The sequence below is a fragment of the Pipistrellus kuhlii genome, unplaced genomic scaffold (genome assembly GCF_014108245.1).
Source record: "Pipistrellus kuhlii isolate mPipKuh1 unplaced genomic scaffold, mPipKuh1.p scaffold_m20_p_10, whole genome shotgun sequence".
NCBI classification, from domain to species: domain Eukaryota; kingdom Metazoa; phylum Chordata; class Mammalia; order Chiroptera; family Vespertilionidae; genus Pipistrellus; species Pipistrellus kuhlii.
In genome coordinates, this window is record NW_023425405.1 from 33,089,362 (window position 1) to 33,109,428 (window position 20,067).

Sequence of the window (20,067 nt, forward strand, 5' to 3'; positions counted from 1 at the left end):
CCAGTCACTATGATAGACATTGACCACCAGGGGGCAAATGCTCAACACAGGAGCTGCCCCCTGGTGATCAGTGCGCTCCCACAGGGGGAGCACGGCTCAGCCAGAAGCCGGGCTCACAGCTGGTGAGCACAGCGGTGATAGTGCTAAGGAGTTGCGAGCCAAGTGGTAAGGAGCGAGGAGGCAGGTGGTAAGGAGCAAGCAGGCAGGCAGTTAGGAGTGAGCAGGTGGGTGGTAAGGAGCAGTGAGCCAAGCAGTAAGGAGCAAGCAGACGGAGCTAGAGGTCCTGGACTGCCAGAGGGTGCCAGCCAGGCTGAGGGACACTCATTCTCCCCATTACCCCTCCCCACCCCACCCTGCCATGCATGAATTTCAGAACTTCATGCATGGGCCTCTAGTATATTATAGTGCACAAAATTTTTGCATGGGAGGGGGGTCCCTCAGCCCATCCTGTACCCTCGGCGATGTCCAACTGCTATTTTAGGCCTCATTCCTGGGTATTGGGCCTAAACAAGCAGTCAGACATCCATCTCACAATCCAGGACGCTGCAAGCACCAGTGACCATATTTTTCATACGGGTGAAAGGCATCTTGCTGTTGTATGGGCAACTACGTTTTTTGCCCGGATTATAAAAAGTAGTTCATAACATGATCCTTCTGAGGCAGTAGTACCATTTTCCCGTTATGGGTGGAAAAACTGAAGCAGAGAGAAGTTAAGTAATTGGCTTTGTCATATACTTATAAGTGTCAGAATCAGGGCTGACCACAAAATGTGCAAGCCAGAGTCCACGCATGTCATCGCTGCATCACCCTATATTTTCAGTGTTAGAGTAGCCTTGCCAGGTTTTAATTTTTAAATCTAAGAGACTCTTCTTAGATAGGGTAGAGTCCCTAGTCCTGGCTGGTGATCAGGGCAGATTTGTGGGGTTATCTGTGGGTAGGGCGATTGGGGGGCCCCTGCTGGCACCCGCCATGGCTGGCAGCCGGGCATCACTCACTGGCCGGCCCTGTCCCCATCATCGGTCGCCTCCCTCTGCAGGGCAACCGGTGGGTGGGGCAATCAGTGCCCCCACACTGGTACCTGTCTTGGCTGGTGGCCTGGCACTGCTCACCGGCCAGTCCCACCCCAACTCCTGATGGTCACTCCCTGTAGCCTCCTTCTTGGGGAGCAGCTCTTGCGTTGAGTGTTTGCCCCCTGGTGGTCAGTGCGCATCATAGTGATCGATTGTTCCGCCACTTGGTTGATTTGCATATTGGGCTTTTATTATATAGGATGGGTAATTTGTTTCTCTCTAAAATAAAGCATTCATTCAAGTGTTCATTTTTAACCATGGGATGTTTAAGGGAGAGTTGCATGGATGAATTACAATATGAAAATCTGTCATTTAAGCACCTGAATTTTTAAAAAGCAAACAAATCTTAGCAACACTTGCTTCCTATTGTGCTTTAGAAAATTTCCCTTTCTCTGGACTAATTAATTTTAGATGAAAATTCATTTAAGGACTTAAAAGCTAGTGGAGAAAGATCTACAAATGTGACTGTATAAAAAAGAACATTCTAGCCGAAACCGGTTTGGCTCAGTGGATAGAGTGTCGGCCTGCAGACCAAAAGTCCCAGGTTCGGTTCCAGTCAAGGGCATGTACCTTGGTTGCGGGCACATCCCCAGTAGGGGGTGTGCAAGAGGCAGCTGATCGATGATTCTCTCTCATCGATGTTTCTAACTCTCTATCCCTCTCGCTTCCTTTCTGTAAAAAATCAATAAAATGTATTTAAAAAAAAAAAAAAAAAGAACATTCTAAACAGTGAAAAATACCACAAGCGAAAAGTGAAAAAATACAGGACGGAGTGTAAAAAAATATTTTCAAAGATGGAAAATAATTGTAACATACATCAGGCAAAGGATTAACACTTAAAAAAAGATTTTCACAGGTTTGACTCAGGAACTGGACCTGGGCAAGTGGGGGCTTCCCACTCCCTCCCCTGTATTTGGAATGTGTGTTTCCTTGCCCTAGAAGCTGCCTAAGGACACAGGTAAAAATGTGCTGATGAGATGATCTGGACTTGGCATGTGACTGACCCCAGTTAAGACTTTTATGCAAACTTTTAAGGTTCTGGCCAGCAGGTACAGAAAACTACCAGTCTTGGGGCTCCTCATGACAAGCCTCCTATTTTCCTTGGCTTAGTAAACCCGCCAGCTTACAATCTGCGGTGATCTGCCTGTTTCAGCGGCTCCCTGTCCTCCAGCTGAAGGGGTCAGTTTCAGATTTCACAGGGATGGTTCTCCTACCTCATTAGGCAGCCCTGTGTTCCCCAACCACTGAGGTGCTAGGACCACTTCACTACACCCTAGAAAGCACAGCCAGTCTCACAGCTTTAAAGAACATCTGCAGCTAATGAGTCACAAATTTATATCTCTAGTCCCAACATCTTACCTACACCAAGACAGTTTAAAAACCATAGTTGTACTATCTACCTGAAAACCTGTTCCTCTCCAGGATCACTGAAAAAGTCCCTCTAAACTGTCCCCTTGATTCCCACCTTCCACGTGTCTACTCAACCTTCTGCACCCATAGCATTCCAAACACTCCTTGTCTTGCTTTATTGTCCTCCAGATCACCACCTAATATAGATTTATTTATTATTTTATTTCTTTCATTGTTTGTCTCTCTCACCAAACTTTAAGCTCCATGAAGTCAACAATTTTCATATCCTGTTTATTTTCCATGTGCAAAATCTAAGAAAGCCTGGTACATGATAGGTACTTAACAAACATTACTGAGGGGGGAAAAAAAGAAAAGAATAAATAACAGGAAGAGAAAATATTCCAACAGTGAGCCTTAGCAGCAAGAAAGGGCAGCTTCATATAAAGGCAAGAGGATGGGTTAACAGCACAGACCCCACAGGCCCCCCAGGCCCCACAGGCCCCACAGGCCCAGCAGGCCCAGAAGTCTCCCAGGACTATCTGGGAGGAGGGCTGTAATAGCTGTAATACCAGAAAGACAGCTAAGGGCAAGGCCGTAGAAATATTGTTTCATCGAAACCATGGCCCTGATAGAAAAAAAATAATAATTTTTAACTGGCAGGAGCTAGAAGACAACTTCTCAACTAAGTAAAGTAACATCACCAGCCACTAGACAAAAAAACATTATATGATACCCTGAGAAGACAAGGTAACTATTGTGACATTCCTGCCAGAAACACATAAGCTGAAACTAATCATGAGAAAACATAAAATAAATGTTAAAAACCCATTATAAAGATATTCTAGAAAAGAATTGACCTGTATTCTTCAAAAATGCCAATGGCATGGAACACAAAAACGCAGGATATGTTCTAGATTAAAGGTGCCTAAATAGTCAAGACAACTGAATGCAATCCAAGATCCTGGGTTTTATTTTGCTAGAGCTGACATTATCAAGATGATTGCTAAAATGTAAATACAGTCATTAGATAATAGTATTTTATCAGGGCTAATTTGCTGACTGTTAATTATGTGCTTATGTAAAAAGAGAACGCCCTTTTTCTTAAGAAATAAAAAATATGGCTACAGTTTACTCCCTTTGATATTAGAAAAAAATGTTATATGAGAGAGAAGATAAAACAAGTATAGTAAAATATTACATCTATAAAATATGAGTGAAATAACTATGGGAATTCTTTGTATTACAACTTTTCTGAGTCAGAAATTACATTAAAATAAAAATTTTAAGTAAAATATATATATAACAAAGAAGTTTCAAAAATTATAATTAAGAAAAATACTTTATTTTCCTTTCAAATTTAAAGTTAAAAATAACTATGAAAGAAGAAAGCATATTAACTGCTAGACTTAGAATGTAACTTTTTAAACACTGCAATGCATTCTAGTAGACTAACTTATTAGACTTTTTCTGAATTTTATTTTAAAACTAGAAATAAAAAATGCCATGAAGAAAAAATATAACACTGACCATCAAAGAAATACTGTGCCTTCCACATCGTAACTTTTCTATTTTAATTATTTAAAAACAGATTTAGAGTGGTGAGAAATTGAAGGGGGTAAAGAAGGTCCAATATGTGATGATAGAAAGACTAAGCTTTGTGTGATGAGCACATAATATAACATATATATGATGTATTATAGTATTATACACTTGAAGCTTACATAATCTTATTAACCAGTTTCACTCCAGTAATAAATATTTTTAAAAACATGTTTAAAGTTAACATAACCTGAAAAATAATACCATCATACTTTAAGTATGTCTTACAACAATTGAATCATCATGAAATACAGGAAAATCTTTAAAATAGTACAAATGTCAAAGAACTAATTATACTTTTTTAAATGCAGTGTCAATCAGCCATTTCTAAAAAAAAAAAAGAGAGAGAAAAAAAACAAAGCAAAATTACCTTCATGAACTGTAATGCCACAATTGTCGCACTGAATTATTTCATCAGCATCTTCGCTATTATCTCCAAGACAAACACAGCAGATCATAATATGGTCCATTTTTTGAGAACTCCAGTTTTGACTCTTCTCAAGAATCAGCGAGTCCTAGTTATTAAAATATATCAGAAAATCACATATTTAAATTAAAAGATAATTTTAACAAATGGAATTCTCACTTAAATTATTTTATGCATTTCCATAATTATGCTGCATTCTCCATTCTTTTAGTAATTTCAGGGTATGCTACATTTGAGAAGTACAACTCTTTGACAAAGAACCCTATAACTACCCTCTATTTTTTCACTTCTCTTCAAGTCCCATATACTTTCTCCTTAGGAAATGAAAAAACAAGCATGCAACTAACAAAATCTACAATAGCTTTTCCATTCTGAATTATAGTCTAATCCCTTAAACAAGAAGGAAAAATTAACCCATAAGTATTTATTCATCCTAAACATTGGTTTAAAAAGTATACAACAGCCAAAACCGGTTTGGCTCAGTTTGGCCTGCAGACTGAAGGGTCCCAGGTTTGATTCCAGTCAAGGGCATGTACCTTGGTTGTGGGCACATCCCCAGTAGGGGGTGTGTAGAAGGCAGCTGATCTATATTTCTAACTCTGTATCCTTCTCCTCTCCCTTCCTCTCTGTAAAAAATAAATAAATAAATAAATAAATAAATAAATAAATAAATAAAATATATATTTTTTAAAAATATACCACATTAGGCTCTTACTCTTTGGAAACTTATAATCCTAGCTAGGAAGACAAAACACACATATATCAAACAGGAATAAACTAATTCAAGATAACATGTAAGCAACTATGTATGTGATAGCATAGTTACAGGGGAATATCCTGTATATAATCCTTACGTGTATAAGGGGAATTCAGAAGCTCCAGGCTCATCCAACTACTGGATGACAGATACATGAGTACCTACCTAGGTATATCTGCATTTACAAGTACAGAAAACCATCTAAAAAAAAGATTCAGGTTGACTAATTGCTAGAAGAGGCAGAACACTCATATTAGTTTTATGTCAAGAAATATTTAGTGTAAACTGGTAAGAAAGATACCTAGATAATTGTAATGTAAAAGGAGAAAGATATTAATAGACAAATACAAAAAGATAAAATTTCAAGAAATGGTTTGTTTCTTTTAATTTAAATCTTCTACATTATGAATTTAAACTTTAAAGGATAAGTTAACAAGATAATAATTCTTGTCATATTTCACAGATTGGGCTTAAGTGTTATATAATAAAAGGTGGCATTTGAATCTATATATTTTCACTGAAGAACCTAACCATATTAAGAAATAAAATCGACAAACTATTTCCATATTCTACATCCATTAATATTTTTATATTCTTTTAAACTAATATTGAAAGGTAACATGTAGGTATCATTTCAATAGGAATTTGTAACATTTGAATGACACTTGAATGTCACAATTTATAATAATCTTTCAATATATTTCTGTGTAATACATGTAAACTTGCAATAGATATGTAAACAAATCAAGAAAATAGTGCCAAAAAAGGTATGCCTTATCTGAGAATTCTAGTACTTTACAAGTTTATATTTTTATTATTTTTGTTATAAAAGCAAAGTGGCTTAGGGGCTTTGGACATGGCAAGCAAGTACAGCCAAAACCTTCCGAAAAAGAAAACATGTTTTACGGTGCTTTGGTACAGTGAGCAAAATAAAAATATGCCCAGATTCCATCCTATTAGCCATGCTTTAAATATAACAGCATTTGACTTAGAGTCAAATGTTGTTTGGTTTCACTTTCATCTCTTGTTCAATAGCTGTTGAACCTGAAGCTGCAGTTTTCTCACCTGTAAAATAGGATGATAAAAATAATACCTACCTCATGAGGATGTTGTGAGAATTAATAACATAATGTATGTTAAAATGTTCCCAAGACATACTAGGTACTCAATAAATGTTCATTAATCCCCATTTTTCTTTCCCCTGTATTTCTTGTAGGTGGGCCAAAAGAGAAACATTGAGATGACCTATTATTACACAGGGGAAAAGTTATAAGATTCTATATATATACTAGAGGCCTTGTGCACAAAATTCATGCACTCAGTGGGGTGGGGTGGTCCCTCAGCCTGGACTGCAAAAGGGCACAGGCAAAGCTGAGGGACCCTGCCGGTGTACAATGGGGACCAGGAAGGGATGCAGGAGCTTGGCCAGCGGGGAGGGACTACGGGAGGGCTCCAGGGCGTGTCCGGCCTCTCTCACTCAGTCCCAATTGGCTGGACCCCAGCAGCAAGCTAACCTACCGGTTGAAGCGTCTGCTCCCTGGTGGTCAATGTACATCATAGTGACTGGTCGACCAATCGACTGTCTGCCCCATGGTGTTCAGTGCACATCATAGCGAGCGGTTGAGCAGCCTTAGCATATTATCAGCATATTATGTTTTGATTGGTTGAACGGACGACTGGACAACCAGATACTTAGCATAGTAGGTTTTTATTATATAAGATATTCTCCCATGAGTAAGTCCAAAAATACTTTCTTCTCTGCGTCAATTTCAAAAAACTTTTTTCTTAGAATACCACAACTAGGTTTTAAAAATCACAGACTAAGAAAAGACCTAACAACCAGTTTGATATCTGAAAGGATACTCAAGTTTATGGGCTGTGACAATATTTCTCTCATGGAATTATAATTAATCAGGCCTTGAAAAAGATTTATCCTTTTCAAGTAAATTTCTATAGGAAATAAGTAAATTTCTATGGATCAGAAAAATTAATATCAACAGGTAGTTCTAATTCCATTACCTTCCTATTTTTCTATTTTGCTTAGGAAAACAGTAACTGGCTAATTTATATCTCTGCACCAATTTCTCTCTATATATATTATCGTTTAGGCCAGATATAACAAAGTTAATTGGTATCTCTGGCACTCTGTTCCCCATCCATAAAAAGTCTTACTAGCAATGTAATGAAAAAATGAGAGAAAAATAGGGGGAATTAGCACCCTAAGATAATACTACCAAATCCAATGGTCGATGGCAGGCAATACTTCAATGGAAAAATCTGAGTAACAGTCTCATAAAAATTATGCTCCAAGTTGTCCTTAATATAGAAAACATGGGTTTAAGCACACTTATAATCAGAATATTAAAGCCAATTTAATATCAATTTTTATCAGCATATTTCTAAAATAAAGATGTATATCATCTTTTAAGTTTTGGGACAAAATAGTTAAGCTCGAGTTTTCACCACAAAATATATCATTTGAAAATACAATTTTTACATGAAAATAGAAGTTGGAAAGGTTGTTTTGAGTACCACAAGAATATCACCTAGAGTATAACTTTAATATTATAGAATAATTTAAAGGATTCTAATGGTAACTTTAAGAATAAATGGGACATTACAGTAAATCATTTCATTTTCCCCTTGAGATTTAAAATTTATTCCAAAAAATGTTAATATTTCCCAATGGTCTTGTGGCTCTAAAATACGTTTAGTGTTCATTTATGTGTATATTCCACATAGATGATTATTAACAATATATAAAAATGGTAAATTCTAAGTTATATGTATTTTTAATAGATGGAAATTCCAGCACACTACATGTAAAACAGAATTTAAGGAATCTATTGCCTTGAAAAAGAGAAAAAAAATACCGTTTCCCCAAAAATAAGAGTGTCTTATATTAATTTTTTCTCCGAAAGTTGCGCTAGGTCTTATTTTCAGGGGATGTCTTATCTTTCCATGCACTAGGTCTTATTTTCGAAGGATGTCTTATTTTCGGGGAATACCAAAAAGTTTGACCAATAGTTCTTCCTCTGTGTTTTTAAAGAAGGTTAAATTCTTAAGAATCTGAAGTACTTTAGTACAGTGTTATAAATTGAATTTTTAGGCCTTGGAGAAATTTGTTTTATTTTGAAATGTGTACAAAGGCAATTGATTAATAACTAAAGAGCCCTAAACATAGTGGCTATTTATAAACTGCAGCAAAACTTTTACATTTTAATTAGCAAATCAGATAATAACTCACATGGCAAGACACTAACATCCATTTAACATGAGTATTTTAAAACAAAAAGAGTAACTTCCATCTGAAAATTTCTATTGATATAATTTTCTGTCATATATTTACCCAAAGCTCTAGTCTTAAAGTCCTAAAAATAGAAACCAGGCTCTGAAAAGACTACACAGCCCTCCCCCAAAAGTATACTTTAGAAAACTAAAAGACAAGATAACCTTAGTAAATCTCAAAGCTTCAAGATAACGTTTGAAAAGACAAAACCATATTCTGCAGGGATTGTTCAAATAGCACCAAATTCCAAAATGCCATAATACCAGTAACAAAGGCAAGTGCCTCTTTGCAGAAAATGCCCAATTCTACAACAGTGGTTCTCAAAATGTGGTGTAGGAACTCTCCTTTAGGGAGGTCCACAAGGTAAAGGCTATTTTCATGATAATACCAAGGTTATGTGCCTTTTTCACTCTCTATCATGGGTGCAAAGGTAAAAAATTTTCACAAGCTACATGATAGGGGATGGCATTATAGATCTGACAACTTATGTTCTTCTGTTAACATCTACATATAACTACATAAATAAAAACTGGTATCCTCAATTAATTTTTTTTAAGAGTGTAAAGTGGTCATGAGACAAAAATGTTTGAAACCCACTGCTCTAGAGTATTTCAAAATGTTTGAGAACCGCTCCCCTAGCATATATAGATATGTTCAGGCCATTAACAGCCAATAGTTATAAAAGTTCCCTGTTCAAAGAAATGTCAAAATTATTAAAGTTCCCGGGTATCATTTACATGACATACAACATCTTTCCCTACAAAGCACTTGACATAAATCCAAGAAAAAAATTCAATATGCTTATAAATTAAATATAATTCTGTTAGGCATTTCTAAAGCCACATTTTAGCTATCTCTACTACCAAGTAGTATTTGAAAACTTAAAGTAAAAGCAGAGAAAAATAAAACATCAACTATAACCAAATACATACTTACTAGAGGCCCAGTTTCCCCCCAGCCCAATCTGTATCCTTTCCAATCCGTGACCACTTTGGGGATATCCCACGGCCAATTTCAGCCCAATCCTTGGGATCTGGCAGTCAGACATCCCTCTCACAATCTGGAACCGCTGGCTCCTAACTGCTCACCTGACTGCCTTCCTGATCACTCCTAACCGCCTCTGACTGCCAGCCTGATCATCACCCCTAACTGCCCTCTTCCCCGCTGGCCTAGTCAACAGCCCCCCTCTGCTGGCCTGGTCACCCCAAGCAGCCTTCCACTCAGTTGTTACTGTGAGGGTGTCATGACTAATTTACATATTACCCTTTTATTTGTATAGATTAACTAATGCCTACTTGGCAAGATATAACTAACTACCTACAATAGCCAGGAAGATACAAACATTGGCCATAAGGCAACAAGGATTACCTTTAGTCACCTTTTTACAAAAGCAAAATAATATAAATAGGATTTAGAAGCATAGGATAAAATAATAATCTCGATTCTTATTTATTAAAATTTAATATCTAATTTGAGTAATAGTCTTGGGAAAAAGTTATCAAGTTTTCAGATAGAATATTATTGAGGAGAAATTAACTTTTTATAAGTTCTACATTTCTGCATAGGGCAGAGCAAAGGGAAAATTAACATAAAACAATAGAAGAGGAATTAATTTATTTACTTCAGAAAAACAAGGCACTTTTCCAAAAAATGTTCTGGAATCTCATTTCTTTGGAACTATTCATCTAAATATGTAAATTATTTACTCAAGTTTTCTGGGTAAGAAAAAAACAGTGCATGTGGCCTTTAAATGCATCCTAAAAATAGCCTACAACCTCTTAAGCAATATATTATTTATTACAGATATTTAACAAATTGATAATGTGGCAAATTTCTAAACATATGGTATCTCCACACTGCCTCTATCATCAGCCAGCCTACTTTTGTGAATGTCAGGCCAATAAAAATGAAGGAAGTGATGCTGCCAAAAGCAAACTTATTTAGTAAATACAGATGGAATACTAAGTGATATAAAATAAACAGGATATGTACCTAAAAAACAAATATGAATAATTGGATTTTCCATACTTCTATCCCCATAAATTGGCATTGAAAATATGGAATTGCCTGTGCTACAAGATTATACAGTATTATACTCCAAATGACAATTTTTCTTTACTAAAGAATTAAGATAGCACTTGAGGTAAGCAACATCTTCCTATGAAAGTGGGCACACTGGAAGTTAAAAAATGTTTATAATCTAAAATATAAACTTTGTTTCACCTCTACTGACACATAGCCCTTATCAACTACTCTATATTATTTGGTTAATAAAATCACCAAAATTATAAATGATACTTAAGTTAGGATGGAAAATCACTGGTATGTAAAATTTGTAAGCAAAAGAAATGTAAAAGAACAAATAAAGCATAAAAGGAAAAATATTCTACCAGTTTAACCTGTCAATGGTATGAAAAAACAACAAAAAATAAGTGCTTGATAAAGTGAATGAAGTGAATTTTCAAGACTATAAGCACACTAACAAAATGACAGACTTAACTATTCTAGTTCTACATGTGATGTAACAAATACATCTACATGTGAAAAGACAACTCAATCTTTCTTTTGAGGAAAAACATGTACATAAACACACAGACAAAAAGACACAAATGTATTTGACTGAAGAGTCTTGAATGTTGCATCTTGGGCCCAATGGATATAAACCTAACTTTCAGTTGAACTTCAAGTGGTAGAACTGAATCATTACTGTAGTTTTATGATAAAAACGTTTGTTTTCATTTCTTTGTAGAGAGAATTTATTCTCTAAATACATATAAACATATAGTTTAGTTTTACTTCCATACATCTAAAACAAAGATTTGGTGACCATTCAAATGATAGTGCTACAACTGGTAAAGGAATTAATCTTGAAAATGAATCTCTAAAAGTCTGAGGCAATCGTTAAGCTGTGTTGCCCTGCTGAAGTATTCTAAAAGCCTAAACTTTTATGTAGATCTGAATATAACTAAGTTTAAAGAAAGGTGACCTTTCTCATAATCCAACTAGCACAATTTAGTAGTCCTATGAACAATGGGGTGAGAGGATAGAAAGCTGGAAGAAAATCCCTACCACTTCCCAAGTCTATGGATATAAAAATATTCCTCTACATAGAGACTGTGAGCTCTTGAGGACGATGATTGTAAGCTCCTTGAGAACGGTGACACAGAGCAGTTACTCAATAAAGATTGGTTGGCCAAATGAAAAAAATGCTATATATAGGGAGTTCATTCACTCCTACAACTGTCTATAAATAGGATTTCAAGGAAGCCACTTAATATAAGGAGTATACTGGTTTAGAGAATTCCCTCTCCCCAAACAGACAGATACCATAAAAATTGGGTTGATCTACCTCATTACTCTTGCTTTGAGATAGTGTCAGGCTATCATTGGTCAGTTCCTCATCATCAGCACTGTTTCTGCTAAGAACTTTACTCTTCTTCTTCTTGCAAACCACTTCACTGGCAGGGCTGCTATGATCTTCTTCATTGCCTTCATCATTGTCATCCTCATCACTTCCACTCCCCTCATCTTCATCATCCTCATTGTCTCCATCACTTCCTTCTTTCTGAGATGCAGATCTTCCCTTTCTCTTTACTGCAGTAGGTCGCCAATCATTGTCATCTTCACTGTCATAGTCATCCATGTCATTCAATTCTTCCATGGATACAAAATCCAAAAGCGGTCGATTTCGACGAAGGTTCCACTTTTTTGGCTCACTGACTTGTTCCTCCGTACTAGTTGTAGTAGGGACTGAAGGAGATGCGTTGACAGCAGGAGGACTTGTGGCTGGTGAGGTGGCAGCAGCAGAAGCAGCCACATTATCAGATACTGTTGCTTTTTCTTTCTCCCTCTCTCTCTCCTTCTCTTTTTCTTTCTCCTTCTCTTTTTCCTTCTCTTTGTCCTTTTTCTTTTTAGGTCTTTCTCCATTTTCTTCTTCCTTCTTTTCTATTTTAATTAACTGTTTTTCTGATGGCAGTATTTCCTCCTCTGCAGAAGTTTTAAGTGGTTCTTCTTTTACTTTAATATCTTCATTTAGTTCTTCCTCTAAAATATTTTCTTCGGAATCACTACAGGAACCTTCTCCACTGTCCTTTGAGGGGTCTTCACTTCCATTACCACTCCCTTCAGAATCTGTTGAAAATATGAGAAAAAAAAAACCACACATATGTATATACATACACACACACACACACACACACAACGCTGACACAAATGAAACCACCAAAATCTGTGAGTAACTTGTAAAACAATATAAACAAATTTAAGTCAAATGATGGTAGACATTACTAACCTGATTAAATAATAAATCAATGAAGTTGGTGTAATGGTTTTAGTTCAATATAGCATTAATGAAGATGAATATATGTAACTCTAAATTAAGATATGCTTTAAAAAGAGGAGCATTGTTTTGTCATATAGCACATGCTTTATTTGGCACCCTAAAGGCAATTTTTTCTAAAAGTAAATGTCATTCTTTATAAATTGGGCACGTGGTTTTAACTTTAATGATAATAGAATATGCATCATAGTCTTCTCCCCTTAAATCCTCCTTTCATAAACTATATGGACTTATAAACATTGAGTCACATTCAGAACAAGAAAATCCTGGCCCAAAAGAACTTTGTTTCATTGTTTCATGCTTTACCCAGCAAAATTAAGCATAGATATTTATGGTAGTCAACTTGTACCACATTCCTACTACAGCCATCAAGTTTAGGAGCACCACGTACATACAGTAGATGAGAAGAGACAATAGTAATGGCACAGAAAATGGAAGTTGCAAGAGAGGTTATCAATTTTCCTGCTTATTAGGATATCAATAAAAGAATCACCTAAACTTTCAAAAATTCTAGGCAGTAACTGCTATATCTCTTAGAATGAATAATTTTTTTAAAAACTAAGCCATCTTGGAAATGAGCAACCACAGTAGTCACTAAAAAGATAGGCAAAGGACATCAAATGTCCTTTTGGACATCAAATGTCCTGGCAGTTCACAAAGAACTATAAGGCTTCTAGCAAGTTTCTTCTGTTCCTGCTTAGCACAGTCCAGGCACTCTTAAGCCAACCTTCTAATCCTTTTTATGCCTGATGAAATAAAACTTAAAATATCTATAGAAAGGGACACAGGGAGGGGAAAAAAGGAAGTGGGAAACAAAGCAGTCATAGTTAGATCATAGCCAGCAACAGTAACACCTGTAGGGTGATGAATATTTTGCACCTATAACCAAGAAAAGGATAATAATACATTATGAAAAAGCTTATGTTTCTACATCATTTTAATTTCTGCTAACTCCACCAGCCTCAGCCTCTATAATTAATTAATTGGGCATTAGATGTAAAGAAATTGTCTATAATATAATAAGTATCTAGTATCTACAATAGCTCAAAATGCTTTTCAAATAGTTTTGTACAATTTAAATCATGCTAATTAAATCACATTTTAAAAAACAAACAAACTAACATTTAGCAGATGTTGACTGACTTTATAAAATCATTGTCAGTCCCTAGGTTATCCTGCAAGTACTCACAGCTTAGTCAGGACTGTTGTGAAAAAACACTCTCATCCTAAAAATTCTTACATGGGACATAAAATCATGTAGGTTAACAATCCCTTGTCTGAGATTTTTGGAGACAGATGTTTCAGAAATTAGACTTTGTTTTTTAGATTTTAGAAGGGGTAGCGCAGTACATGCACAATATATCACACTAGCACCTGCCCTATAGTCAAACACATAATTTTGCAATAAAATGTATGAATAGTTATGATTTTGATAAATATATATACTACAAATAATCTACCAGTACCAATCAGGTTTTACCATCAAACAGTTTGTGTTAAACTTAGGAAACAGCTCCTCAGATTTCAAAAAAGTGTGTGGACCCAATTTTCACTCACAAAAAGGGGACTTCTTTCAGTCCAGTAGCTCTACAAATCATTAAGAAAATATACTTTTTTTAGACCACTCAATTAAACCCAACTTACAAAACAAAAACAAAACAAAACAAACAAAAAAACCTCTGGCAAAAAAGAATCTCTATGCAGACTGACTAAAGAAAATTGGAACATCTTGCAAGCAAGCTAGAGCTAGCAGGTGGACAAAAGGTACTTTCCCTTGGGTTAATCTTTTAGAAGCCATTTTAGAAATACTTAGAAAGCATTCCTTATTTTTACCAATGAAAAATAACAATAGATCCCAACCGGTGTGGCTCAGTGGTTGAGCATCGACCTGTGATCCAGGTCACAGTTTGATTCCTGGTCAGGCACATGCTCAGATTGTGGGCTCAATCCCCAGTGTGCTGCATGAAGGAGGCAGCTGATCACTGAGTGATTCTCTCTCATCATTGATGTTTCTATCTCTCTTGCTCCCATCCTCTCTGAAATAAATAAAAATATTTTAATAAATAAATAAAATAACAATAGATTCAAATGTAAGATTATCTGAGGCACAAAGTGGGTATCTCATCAAAATGAGAGGAATTTAACTTTGAATTTAGTAAATTTTACAAAACATAAAGAATGTTTATAATTTTGGTTTGGTTGTTGTTGCCAATACCAATCAATTAATTGTTTTTCAAAGTAGAGGGAAAGTGATACTTTGGTTCTGATTTTATTCCATAATCACACCTGAATAGAAAGCAATTTTGAAAAACTTAAATGCTTTACATTTAAATGTGAGTTTTTTCCACAAATACAAATCCTAATAGCTTACCCAACCCATCATTCTCCGAATATAACATATTAGCCATACTCCAACTGCAGCCATCAGGAATATATCAAATTTTATTTTTCTTTGATCTCTGAAAAATAACATCTTCATCTGATTAGTCATCACTTCTTTTTGGTACATATGTACTTGAGGGATGGAGATAAAAAATATTTAGTTACAGTATAGTTTGGCAATAATGAGAATGACAAAATCAGAGTTCTTGGCTGCTTCTATTTTTTTAGTCTGCAAAGAAATATTTCATGTTACTATGAATTCAAATAAAGATTCTCTGCTATATTCCAAATCTATCACTCTTACACTCTTCAAAGAAAAACAGAACAGACTAGAGAAATAATCCAAATACTTCAAATACAGCTAATCTTAGGCATACGAACCAGATAATTCTAACTCTATAATAAAAATTTTACACTAGAAAAAAGTTTTAAAATTGAAATCCATACTCCCTACTCAGTTAAACAAAGAGTAACCTTTCTCAAACATACTCTATCAACATCTCTCCAATTAATTGCTATTTCAACTTATAGACATATTTTTTGCAGTTACAGAATTTTTTTAAAAAATTCTTCAAGAATCCCTTCACAATTTTCAATGCTTAAGTTTTCCCCAAGATAAATATCAAACAATAAAACCAAAAATAAAACAGTATGATTTAAATCAGAATTTTATGTTAGCTTTACAATATAAAGAATCATCTTTGTGCATCAAATCTAAGTATTTATTCTGTTCATTGATGCAGTCCAACAGTGATTAGTACAATATTATAAATATACACATCAGACAACAGATCACCAGTCTACTGGTTATTGTTATCATCTTGTGACCATTTTGACAAATCCAGTAAAGCATTTTTGAAAAAGCCAATCAGTCAACACAACTCACCCTCTATTTCTAGCTGTGACAATATGGTCCCTGGCGGTGTCTAGAGAGAATGGTGGCCATGGAAGGTTCAGGGGAAGGGGGTGGTAGGTAGGAAAGATGCTACTAGCATTTAAGCAGAAGACAGGGATGCATACCATAATACACAGGACAGGCCTCCACAACGAAGAATTATTCAACATAAGATGTCCATAGTGCTGAGTTTAAGAAACCCTGGTCTAGCATACAAGGCATCAATGTGACCTCATTCTACTTTCCCAGGCTCACCTCTTCTATTCTCTTATTCAGTCACAATCCAGGATTAATCAACATTTTCCAACCTCTACGCTTCTAACACTTAATGTTTCTCCATCTAGATTTCAGTTTCTAATTTAATCCTTATCTCAATGCCTTCTCCTAGATCAATCCCTCTATAGTAGTCCTGTATCCTTGGAATGACTTAAACTGCATAAGTAATCAAGCACGCTTTGTATCACCTATTCATCATTTTATCTAATTATTCTGATATTATCGCTATTGCTTAGTAAAATTCACCATAACATCCAGAAAAGTGCTTTGAAACAAAACTATAGGTGATCAATGAACATATTTTGATCCACTTAAAGCTAACGTCAAATTAAGCACAAGCTATTACTAAACCAAAGCCCCAGCCTAACTCTTGCAGCTGAATTACTCTCAATTTCACCTAACTAAGCTATGACACAATATAAACTAACCTTCTTACTTTGGCCAGAAGGTTAGGGACACGGCATTGGTTTATTGTCTTATTTAACAAAGGTAATGCATATACTTTTCTTCAAAAATATTTCATTTATATAGCAGATTACTCAATGACTCTATCCTAGCCCTAATCTTAGGTCCAAGTGTCAAATATGACCACTTTAACTAGGCCAAAACATGAAATTGATCATATTTGACAGTTTTATTCCTATAAAACTAGTCATTTTATATAGCTTTACCTAACATTTCTACATATGGTTTTTCTGGTGGTATCACCATAATTATAATACACTTACATCCCATTTTAGGATTTACTAATTTTAAAATTTATTTATTGGCTCTCAATCAAAAGTGAAAAATTTAGGTGTGGGGTGTCGGGGAGAGATTAACCAAAGAATTTATATGTATATATTCACTACCCATGAACACCTGGAAAGGGTAAAAGCCTGGGGGGCGGGGAGGGCCAGGTTGATAGGGCAAAGGGGAAGAAAAGGGAGTGCATTTGTAATACACTCGGCAATAAAGATTAAAAAATAGATAAGAGTCCTAGCCAGTTTTGCTCAGTGGATAGAGCAGACTGAAGGGTCCCAGGTTTGTTTCCAGCCAAGGGCACATGCCTGGGTTTCTGGCTTGATCCCCAGTAAGGGGCATGCAGGAGGCAGCTGATCAATGATTCTCTCTCATCATTGATGTTTCTATCACTCTCTTTCTCTCCCTTCCACTCTAAAATCAATAAAAATATATTTTAAAAAATAGAGAAAGAAATAAAATAATTTTTTTTAAAGCAAAAACAAGTGAAAAATTTAGCTCTATTTTCACCTTTAGGACAAAAGGTAATTTATATTCAGTTCACTATTTTGAATGGAAGAGGCTTATAATTATTGTTAATAATCACTGTCAGACAATTTTTTAACAATATTTATCTTTTTAGATTTTATCATCTGAGAAACACATGAATAAAATTATGTTTATCTGCAGGAGTCTTAAATATAATAACCTTTGTCTATAGAATTTTCGATATTTATTCTTAAAGTCAAACAGAAATATGAAGTTTTGTAGTCAGAATTCAGATTTCAAAATGAAGATCAGAAGAAACTGATGCAGAGAATCAGATAAAAATTGAAGCCAATCTATCTAAGCATTTTAACATTAAGTTCTAAGAAAGTCAGGAGTCATGTCTAGAAATTGTTTTGAAAGAAATAGTTTTTGTTTCTCCACTTTCAGTTTAATCTATTCATAGGTAGGGTTGGGATTCCACAACGTCACAATGTTTAAAAAACAGTGGTAAGTTTAATGTCTTAGTTCCTGTAAGAGTTCAACTATCTCAGACAGAGAAGAGAAAAGAAGCAAATAGGAATCACTGGTAATCTAGAATAAGCCCACATCTCAGCCACGGGAGACACCAATGCACATAATCCAAAAGCAGAAAATATCATTCAATTTCTACTGACTATGAACTATTTTAAAGAAAATCAATCTAACTCTAATTCACAATAACATCAAGAACTACACAGATAAATGTTGACTTTGGGTCACAATTTAATCTCCCCAGAGGTTAAAAAAGTAGGTACCGTGTTTCCCCGAAAATAAAACATCCTCCGAAAATAAGACCTACTTACAGGTTTCCTTCTGAGTGAAATATAAGGCATTCCCCCGAAAATAAGCCCCCCCTTCCCCCAGGCTCTGACTTCTCTAAATACAATCTTTCCAACATGATTGCTATGGATGAAACTGCAGTGATTATGGGCCAATCACCTCAAACAACAATTGAACAGCGGGGTGCCTCCTTAGTGTACATTCCCTCCACTGCTTATTAAAGTGCACGTGTTTTCTGTATTTTGGCAATTCACCTAGATGGCACTAAAATCCCACCTTTAATCATTTCTAAGGGCAAGAAGGAAAAGATTGAACGTGTTTTGGGCGTTTTTATTCTTGAAACTGAAAAAGCCTGGGCCACACAAGCAGTTATAAGGAAGTGGGTCGATTTAATGCTGCCCCTTGTTATGCGAGGGAGCCAAAGAGGTCTGCTAGTCTGGGATGAAGCCAGCACTCACCACGCTGAAGACATGAAGACATTTCTTCACAAAAGAAAAATAGATCAGATAATGATTCCCGCAAGAATGAAGGCCTATCTCCAGACTCTTGATATTGCAATAAACAAGCCATTCAAAGACAATTTGCGCATGGAAATTAATGATGACATTGAAAACAGAATGGAGAGAAATCAGTGTGGAAACTTTGTGAAACCTAAACTGCAAGAAGTTGTGACTTGGGTGAAGAATTCATGGGAGAAAATCACTGATAGTTGCATTGCAAATGCACTGAGAGCAGGCTACCTTGACAAGAAGTACTCATTTAAAGACAGTGCTATTGCTAAACATGAGAGATTTGGTCCACTGATTCTGAAAGAAATGGAGTCACAAGAAATTCACCAGGAAATTCAGGAATTGAATTGTTATGATGATGTTCCAGAAGATGATGACATGATTGTCATTGAATAAATGAGTAAATTCTTGATACTGTAGAATTCACAGTTTGTCAGGTTTGTGTTGACAACTACTGTACTACCGTATCGTATACAGGTAATAAATTTCCTTTATTTTCATTTAATAAATGTGTACCATATTCTTCTTCATGAAAAAATAAGACATCCCCTGAAAGTAGTGCATCTTTGGGAGCAAAAATTAATATAAGACACTGTCTTATTTTCAGGGAAACAGGGTATTATGACAAAAGGGAACAGAAAGTATACAGGTTTTTAGTGCTCTTAGAATTTTTTTTAATTATCAGCTAATAAAACTCATCCTACCACTTACTACAAACAGATAATTCCCATTAACTCTGTTTAAAATTTAACAAGATCAGGAATCTCTACGTAGCGTGATACCATAAAATATTTTGAGAAAGTAGTTTGTGCCATTGTTTTAAATGTTATAGCCGAAACTGGTTTGGCTCAGTGGATAGAGCGTTGGCTTGCAGACTCAAAGGTCCCAGGTTCGATTCCGGTCAAGGGCATGTATCTTGGTTGTGGGCACATCCCTAGTAGGGGGTGTGCAAGAGGCAGCTGATTGATGATCCTCTCAGCTGATTGATGATCCTCTCTTATCGATGTTTCTAACTCTATCCCTCTCTCTTCCTCTCTGCAAAAAATCAATAAAATATATTTAAAAATAAAATAAAAAATAAAAAAATTGTTTTAAATGTTATAAAAGAGAAGTGATACCTGTGAATGACTACAACTTAATAAGCAA

The 20,067-nt window shown here is 35.6% G+C and overlaps 1 protein-coding gene across 11 annotated transcripts in view; it reads right to left on the reverse strand.

Moving 5' to 3' along the window:
• PHF14 (PHD finger protein 14) overlaps positions 1-20,067 on the reverse strand; it is a 150,080-nt gene that overhangs the window by 126,713 nt on the left and 3,300 nt on the right. For all 11 annotated transcript variants that reach the window (XR_006740965.1, XM_045578351.1, XM_045578345.1 and 8 more), the window contains exons 3-4: positions 11,842-12,623; positions 4,390-4,534 (exon numbers count right to left, since the gene is read on the reverse strand). Coding sequence is in view for 10 of the 11 variants with exons in the window: in XM_045578351.1 (XP_045434307.1) it covers positions 4,390-4,534; positions 11,842-12,623 (927 nt within the window). In the remaining variant the exon portion in view is untranslated. The remainder of the gene's footprint in view (positions 1-4,389; positions 4,535-11,841; positions 12,624-20,067) is intronic.